This window comes from Rhinatrema bivittatum, chromosome 2 (genome assembly GCF_901001135.1).
Source record: "Rhinatrema bivittatum chromosome 2, aRhiBiv1.1, whole genome shotgun sequence".
Taxonomy (NCBI): domain Eukaryota; kingdom Metazoa; phylum Chordata; class Amphibia; order Gymnophiona; family Rhinatrematidae; genus Rhinatrema; species Rhinatrema bivittatum.
In genome coordinates, this window is record NC_042616.1 from 601,797,262 (window position 1) to 601,806,520 (window position 9,259).

At 49.5% G+C, this 9,259-nt stretch overlaps 1 protein-coding gene across 1 annotated transcript in view; it reads left to right on the top strand.

The window, feature by feature from the left end:
• The window catches only part of LOC115083374 (histamine H3 receptor-like), a 59,785-nt gene extending 50,893 nt beyond the window's left edge, over nt 1-8,892 (top strand). The window contains exon 4 of the mRNA XM_029587174.1: nt 8,812-8,892. Coding sequence (XP_029443034.1) covers nt 8,812-8,892 — 81 coding nt within the window. The remainder of the gene's footprint in view (nt 1-8,811) is intronic.
• The last annotated feature ends 367 nt before the right edge of the window (nt 8,893-9,259 follow it).

Consider the following 9,259-nt stretch of genomic DNA (forward strand, 5'->3'; position numbering starts at 1 on the left):
TACCTTCCAGTGTGATACAGGTGTCCTTCAAGTCTCAGTTCTCTCAGCAACACTATTCAATATTTACATACTCCTAATATGCAAATTACTGACAAATATAGGAATAGCTTTCTTTTTGAATGGTGACAACTTACAATTTTACATACCACTCTCAGATCATATAAAAATACAGCTTCAGTCCTCTCTACTTATACGAAAGCAATACTACAAGAAACTTTGCAAATCAAACTAACATTAAACCCTATAAAGACAGAAATCATCTGGCTAAGAAGAAACCCATCAATAGACAAACCATCTGCCCTCAACTTAGGTAATATTCAAATTAATCCCTCATGTCATGTACGGGATTTAGGTACAGCTAGATGAGAACCTTACAATGAAAATGCACGTCAGTAAATTAATCAAGACAGGTTACGCGAAGTTGTGTATTCTACATCGGTTGAAATCACTATTAACTTTTATGGACTTCTGAACTGTGTTGGAAACATTAATCTTCTCAAACAGACTACTGTAACTCCTTATTTCTAGGTATTCCAGCATGTCACTTAAAACCACTAAACTATTACAAAATGCAGCAAAACTCTTAAGATCTAGGAAATATGACCACATTACACCATCGCTTATGTCACTGCATTGGAATGGTTACCAGTACAAGCTAGAATATACTATAAAGTTTTAAGGATAATATTCAACATCATTCATTACAATAACTCTGGTTAGTTAGGAGTGACATTAAAACCATACAATCCACAGAGAACACTAAGATCTCAAAATAAAGGACTCTTGACTTTTCCCACAAATCAGAGCACTCATCTGATGCAAATATGAGATCGTGTGCTTTCCATAGCAGGTCCAGAACTCTGGAATTCTCTGCCTGAGAAATTACATATCTTACCAGATAGAAAGACATTTAAATGTGAGCAAAAAACATCTAACCTAAAAACAGCAGAATATACTGAACCACAAAGACATTAAGGGGTAGATTTTAAAAGAAGCGCGATCAGCCTACTTTTGCTTGCGCATCAGACTCAAGCAAAAGTACGCTGGATTTTAGTAGATACGCGCGGAGCCGCGCGTATCCACTAAAATCCTGGATCGGCGCGCGCAAGGCTATCGATTTTGTATAGCCTGCGCGCGCCGAGCCGCGCTGCCTCCCCCCGTTCCCTCCAAGGCCGCTCCGAAATCGGAGCGGCCTTGGAGGGAACTTTCCTTTGCCCTCCCCTCACCTTCCCCTCCCTTCCCCTACCTAACCCACCCGCCCGGCCCTGTCTACACCCCCCCCTTACCTTTGTCGGGGGATTTACGCCTCCCGGAGGGAGACGTAAATCCCCGCGCGCCAGCGGGCCTGCTGCGCGCCGGGCCGCGACCTGGGGGCGGGGACGGAGGGCGCGGCCACGCCCCCGGGCCGGAGCCACGCCCCGTACCCGCCCCCAAAACGCTGCCGACACGCCCCCGGAACGCCGCGACGACCGGGCCCGCCCCCCGACACGCCCCCGACACGCCCCCCTCCGAGAACCCCGGGACTTACGCGAGTCCCGGGGCTCTGCGCGCGCCGGGAGGCCTATGTAAAATAGGCTTCCCGGCGCGCAGGGCCCTGCTCGCCTAAATCCGCCCGGTTTTGGGCGGATTTAGGCGAGCAGGGCTCTGAAAATCTACCCCTAAGGATAAAGGATAATGATCGACTTGTGAGGAGTAAACCAAATGAGAAATTATAAGATTCTCAAAACACTCTGGTTAAGATGTGAAAACTATCATGTCATTTTAATTTTTCATACTCTTTAACTTAAATACTAGATCAATAATTAATAACCAATAGATAATAGGGATGTGAATCGTTTTTTGACGATTTAAAATATCGTCCGATATATTTTAAATCATCAAAAATCGTTAGAGGCGATATATAATAGGAATTCCCCCGATTTATCGTCAAAAATCGTAAATCGGGGGAAGGGGGAGGGGAAGGGGGAGGGCGGGAAAACCGGCACACTAAAACAACCCTAAAACCCACCCCGACCCTTTAAAATAAATCCCCCACCCTCCCGAACCCCCCCAAAATGTCTTAAATTACCTGGGGTCCACTGGAGGGTCCCGGTGTGATCTTCCACTCTTGGTCCACGGGTGCGTTGATAGAAATGGCGCCGGCGCTACCTTTGCCCTGTCATATGACAGGGCAAAGGTAGCGCCGGTGCCATTTTGGTTCCTGTCCCCCGAATTCACGAGCGTAGGAGATCGCTCCCGGACCCCCGCTGGACCCCCAGGGACTTTTGGCCAGCTTGGGGGGGGCCTCCTGACCCCCACAAGACTTGCCAAAAGTCCAGTGGGGGTCCGGGAACGACCTCCTGCACTCGAATCGTGTTGCCGTATTGCAAAATGGCCATATGGCCGGCGCCATTTTGCAAAATGGCGCCGGCCGTATGGCAACACGATTCGAGTGCAGGAGGTCGTTCCCGGACCCCCGCTGGACTTTTGGCAAGTCTTGTGGGGGTCAGGAGGCCCCCCCAAGCTGGCCAAAAGTCCCTGGGGGTCCAGCGGGGGTCCGGGAACGACCTCCTGCACTTGAATCGTGTTGCCGTACGGCTGGCACCATTTTGCAATATGGCGCCGGCCGTACGGCAACACTGCCGTACAGCCGTGTTGCCGTACGGCAGTGTTGCCGTACGGCAACCCTGCTGGACCCCCAGGGACTTTTGGCCAGCTTGGGGGGGGCCTCCTGACCCCCACAAGACTTGCCAAAAGTCCAGCTGGGGTCCGGGAACGACCTCCTGCACTCAAATCGTGTTGCCGTACGGCTGGCGCCATTTTGCAAAATGGCGCTGGCCATATGGCCATTTTGCAATACGGCAACACGATTCGAGTGCAGGAGGTCATTCCCGGACCCCCGCTGGACTTTTGGCAAGTCTTGTGGGGGTCAGGAGGCCCCCCCAAGCTGGCCAAAAGTCCCTGGGGGTCCAGCGGGGGTCCGGGAGCGATCTCCTACGCTCATGAATTCGGGGGACAGGAACCAAAATGGCGCCGGTGCTACCTTTGCCCTGTCATATGACAGGGCAAAGGTAGCGCCGGCGCCATTTCTATTAATGCACCCATGGACCGAGAGTGGAAGATCACACCGGGACCCTCGACTGGACCCCAGGTAATTTAAGACATTTTGGGGGGGTTCGGGAGGGTGGGGGATTTATTTTAAAGGGTTGGGATGGGTTTTAGGGTTGTTTTAGTGTGCCGGTTTTCCCGCCCTCCCCCGATTTACGATTTACACGATATTTAAAAAAACAAAACTGTGTTGATTCGATTCCCTCCCCCCCCAGCCAAAATCGATCGTTAAGACGATCGATCACACGATTCACATCTCTAATAGATAATTTCATTTAATAAATATTAAATTATGTCCATAAATACCACCTCTGTAACCAATCAATAGTTTGTTTGCAGAGTAATGACTATGAATGTCACTTTGTAAACCATTGTGATCTATACATGGAACGAAGGTATATATAGAATGTCTAAATAAATGGTGAAGGTCTCGATTAACTGATGAAGGTATCAGAAAAATGGTGATTCCACGTAAGTGTACATTTTATTTATTTATTTATTTATTTATTTATTTATTTATTTAACAGCTTTTAATATACCGGTGTTCGTGCAAGCACATCACGCCGGTTTACAATAAACTTGAGAAAGGAGGAAATTACAAAAAACAGGGAGTGGGGGAGTGGAGCAGGAGCGAAAAGAGGGGGGGGGGGAAGAGGGGGGAGAGAGGTAAAGAAGGAAAGACAGCAGCTGAGAAAGGTACAAGGAACATATCAGTATTTACAGGATAGGTTGCTTAATGAGGTTAGAACAAGGTTGATTTTTTACAGCGGTTAATGAGGAATAAATAGATTATATAATGATATATATTAAAGCTTAATTACAGCAGTTATGGTGGATTATATAGATAACTTATTAAACAATTAAACACATATATATAAAGTATTAGCTTATTTACAGCAGTTACAGCAGGTAATAACGGAGTCTTGATTTCGACATATAGGTTGTAAGTTTTAACTGGGTTACAGTGGAGCACGGTGGGAAGGTGGCGGGGGTATAGGGAAAGGGTAAGGGGAGGGAGGGTGGGGGTATGGGTGGGTTGACGGGTGAGGCTCGGGTGGATTCAGGGTGGTGAGGCAGGGGAGAGACAGGGGGGAGCGATTGGGGGGTTTTCAGGGGGGTAGACTATAGGGGGCCGGGGCAGATTTAGGGGGGTGGACTACGAGGGGCTGGAGCAGTGGTAAGCCTGTCGGAAGAGCCAGGTCTTAATGCCTTTTTTGAAGATGGTTAGGGAGGGTTCAAGACGGAGGTATGTGGGGAGGGAATTCCAGAGGGCGGGGCCTGCGATGGTAAAGGCTTCTTTCTCTGGTGGTGGATAGGCGGGCAGTTTTGAGGGGGGGGAGAGTGGAGGGGTGCCTGTGGAGGTGGATCTAGTCTGGCGGGTGGAGAGGTGGAAGTGGGGCATTTCTTTAAGCCAGGGGGAGTTGTTATTGTAGAGGGTGTTGTGAAGAATAGTAAGGGTTTTGTATTGGGAGCGGAACTGGATGGGCAGCCAATGTAGGTCTACTAAGATGGGTGTGATATGCTCTCTTTTACGTGTGTTAGTAAGGATACGAGCCATGGCGTTTTGAAGAGTTTGTAGGGGTTTGATGGTGGAGAAAGGGAGGCCTAGTAGGAGGGCGTTGCAGTAGTCCACTTTGGAGAAAATAGTGGACTGTAGGACTAATCTGAAGTCTTGAGTATGGAGTAAGGGCTTGAGTTTTTTGAGGATCTGGAGTTTGTAGAAACCTGCTTTGAGGAGGGACTTGATGTGTGGTTTGAAATTCAGGTGTTGGTCAAGGGTGACTCCCAGGTCTCTTACGGAGGGGGGTAGTGTGGGGGAGATGTAGGGGGGCGGTGGTGTGGTGGAGGTATCTTGTTCAGGTTGCTTGGATATAAAGAGTAGTTCGGTTTTGGTTGCATTGAGAGCAAGGTGTAGGTTGGTTAGTAGGGCGTTGATGGAGACTAGGCAAGATTCCCAGAAAAGGATGGTTTCATTGAGGGTTTTTTGAATGGGTATGAGAAATTGTACGTCATCGGCGTATAGGAAGAAGTCCAGGCCTAGGTTTGAGAGTAAGTTGCAGAGGGGGAGGAGGTATATATTGAAGAGGGTGGAGGAAAGGGATGATCCTTGGGGAACGCCTTGTCTGAGGGGAATGTGGCATGATTCAAAGTTATCAAGTTTTATGAGGTATTCTCTGTTAGTAAGGTAAGAGGTGAGCCAGTCTAGCGCTGTGTCGGTGACTCCTATCTCTGTCAAACGTGTGATAAGGATCTGATGATTGACAGTGTCGAAGGCTGCCGAGATATCTAGAAGGGCCAGTAGGTAAGATTTTCCTTGGTCTAGTCCGATGAGCATGGTGTCAGTGATGGCTAAGAGGAGATTCTCGGTACTTCGGCCTTTCCGAAACCAAATTGTGAGGGGTGCAGGAGGTTGTGGTCCTCGAGGTAGTCGGTGAGCTGGGTGTTGACTACTTTCTCGAGGACTTTCGCGAGGAAGGGTAGATTGGATATGGGCCGATAGCTTGCTGGGTCAGAGGGGTCAAGGGAGGGTTTTTTTAGGAGGGGTTTCACAACGGCGAGTTTGAGGGGGTCTGGGACTTTGCCGAAAGTAAGGGAGCAGTTAATGAAGTTAGCTAGGGGTTTGGCGATGGTGGTGGGTATGGAGAGGAGGGTTTTGGAGGGGATTGCATCTAGGAGGTGTGTGGCCGGTTTTATTTTTTTGAGGATGGTCTCAATTTCTAGCGTGGAGGTGGGGTCGAAGGCTTTGATGCAGGAGCTATCGTTTTTAGGGGGGGGGGATGTGGTCATGGGGTTATGGGGGAAATGTTGGAGGATGTTCGAGATTTTGTGCTGGAAATAATTCGCAAGATCCTCGCATTTTTTCTTGGAGTTTTCTTCAGACGTGGCAGGGTGGGGGGGTCTTGGTGAGGTTATTGACGTAGGAAAAGAGGGGCATTGGCATTGAATTGTAGGTCGTGAATTTTTTTGGCGTGAAAGTCCCTTTTGGCGATGATGGTGGCTTGTCGGTAGTTGTGCAGTGAGAGTTTATACACTGCTTTGTGTTGGGTGGAGGGATGGCGGCGCCACAGGCGTTCTTTTGATCTGAGGTCTTGTTTCAGACTTTGGAGTTCGTTGGAGTACCAGGGTTTTTTTTTGTTCTGAGGGACGGGGATTTCTTTGTGTAGCACGGGGCAGAGTTTATTGGCTATGGATTTGGTTATATGATTCCAGGAGTGAAGGGCTGCATCTGGATTTGAGAGGTCCAGGTTTTCTACAGCTTTGTCGAAAGCAGTGGCTATGTTTTCAGAAGAGCAGGGTTTATGGAAGGAAACAATTTTCCTTTGGGTTGGTGATATCTTGGTGGGGGGAGTGAGGTTGATTTGGGCATTGATGATGAAGTGGTCGGACCAGGGTATGGGGGTTGTTGCGGGGGGGGCAGGGTGTATATAGATGGGAGTTGATAAATAGGAGATCGAGGGTGTGCCCTGCCTTGTGAGTGGGGGAAGTGATGAGCTGTTTGAAACCTAGGGCTTCGAAGGTGGTTAGGAGTGTTTCGCAGGAGGGGGGTGCGGGGAGTGGAGTCCACATGGAGATTAAAATCTCCGAGGATCACGGCGGGAGAGTCTGTTTTGAGGTTGTCTACAATGAATTCGATGAGGGGGGAGGGGTCGTGTTCAATGAGGTTGGGTGGGGCGTAAATGAGGCAGATCTGGAGGGTGGGTGATTTGAAGAGTCCGATTTCTAGTTTGGGCGGGGGGCAGATGGGTTGGAGTTTGAGGTTGAGGTGCTTTTTTGCGGCTAGGAGTAGCCCACCCCCTCTCTTTTTAGGTCTTGGGATGGAGAAAGTGTCGTATAGTGTTCCGGGGAGCTGATTGAGATAGACATGGTCTGTTTCTTTGAGCCATGATTCAGTGACGGCAAAAAGGTCAGGGTTATCATCCGTGAGGAGGTCATGGATGATGGGGGCTTTTTTTAGGATGGATTGTGCATTGATGAGGGTTAAGGTGAGGGTGATTAGGCCAAGGAATTCGGTGAGGGGAGAGGTCAAGATGGGTATTAGCGAGCTGCGAGGGTTGGCAATGTGGAGAGGGGAGGCGCGGGGTTTGCGCAAGTGAGGGAGATATAGGATGGGTACAGATTGTATGCACATGTCTGGTGTGGTGAGGCAGGGAGGGTGGAGTAGACCTTTTGAGGGAGGAGTCTCTGGATTCTCTGGGGTGTGGGGAAATTAGGCTGGTCTGCGCTAAGAAGGGAGCACGTGGACATCAAGGAGTGGACGAGCATACAGAGGCAGGCACAAAAGCCAGTATACATTAAATATTTTCATAAGCAGAGTTTGCATGTACTTTATAAAATATCTGCTTCCATGAATAAATGATGACGTTTACACAAATATGTTACAAATATTATGCAGGTAAAATGTGTTTGTGCACATTTACAAAATAGTCAGGGGAATTATGCATTTCCCTGCATTAAAAACATGAACATGCATTCAACATACACACTTACTTTTTGGGCAGAAACCAATGTTTCTCAACATTTTTTCCATCGTTACACACCTGATGGATAATTCTTATGTGCATGACAGACTGCATACAGGAATCAGCTGAAGTAAAAAAACCCAACTAAATATTATTTATTGTTCAAAATGACACAAAGGAAAGATCACAACATACTCAATATAATTTACTTTACTTTCTTACTGCATACACTGCAATAGATTCATAAGTGACTGCTATGATTCAAACACTTGAGACTGATCTCATGCCATGTTCAGTGTCTGAGCTGATGCATCATGCTCCCTCTCTAGTCATTCAGTTGCGTCCTAAGGGGGGGGGGGGGGTGGGTGTTGAGAGGGCAATCCTTTCCTGGCGACAGCGGGGAAAGGGGAGCCATTGAGATGCTCCAAAGTGAGACCACTGGCAGAGCGGTGATATCTGGCAGGCCACGTGTGGAGTCTATCCCGCTTGTGGCAGAAGAAGAGGGAGGCTGCTAGGCTGCAAGTTGAGCCCATCCCACTCACGGCAGAAAAAGAGGGACGCCAGTGGGCCACAAGTGGAGCACATCCTTCTTGCGGCAGAAGACGAGCACAGCTGGCGGACTGTGAGCAGAGCCCATTCCTCTCATGGCAGAAGATGGAGGCAACCAGGTGTGCATGAGCAAAGCCCATCTCATTTGCAGTAGAAGACAGTGAAGACAGCAGCTGGGTAGCTGCAGGCAAAGTCCATCCCACCTGGTGCTTGTTACACTCACCGCCCATGGCAACCCCGTGGCGCAACCCTCGTACCTCTCTACGCTGCCTGCGGGACCCAGCTCCTCTTTGGTGATGGTGGGCCACCGGCTCCAACTGCGGACCCCCGCTGGTGTCTCTGCCTCTGCTTTGCGTCCTGGGCCCTCTGGTTGGGACGCCCTTCCCAGCACCTCGAGCCTTGCTCTGCTTCCCAGGTCCTCAGGCTGGGATGCCTCCATTCATCAAGTTTCCTGTAGCGTGGTGCCTCCCTCTAGGCACGCATGACACGCTGAGATCTTTAAAAGGCCCGCAGCGGAAACCAGGCCGCAGACCATGGATGTTGACGTCATCTCCCGTTGACTATAAAATCCCTGGTTATTCTTGGAAGTATTGCCTTTGCAACAGGTCCTCTTAGTTTACCTTCCCTGTGGGTCCAAGTGGCTAGTTTACCTTCCCTGTGGTTCCAAGTGGCTAGTTGTGTCTTTGTTCCTGTTCCTGTTGTCTCCGGTTCCTAGTTCCTACGTCTCTGTGTTTTGATTGACTTCCTGGTGCCGACTCCTGCCTGTCTGACCATCATTGCCTCTCGTCAAGCCTGACCTCTGCCTGCCTGACTACGTTGCCTTTATTGATTTCTTGGTGCCGACTCCTGCCTGCCTGACTACATTGCCTTTTTCCAAGCCTGACCTGTGCCTGCCTAACTACATTGCCTTTTCTAAGCCTGACCACTGCCTGCCTGACCACCGTTGCTTCTCTCCAAGCCTGTCCTCTGCCTGTCTGACTACATTGCTTCTTTCCAAGCCTGACACCTGCCTGTCTGACCATCGTTGCCTCTCTCCAAGCCTGACTCCAGCCCGCCTGGCCATGCCTGACTTGTCCATGCCTTGACCACAGCAATGCCTGACCACACCTGCCTTCTCTGTGCCTTGACTACTGCAACATCTGACGATGCCTGCCTTCTCCGGG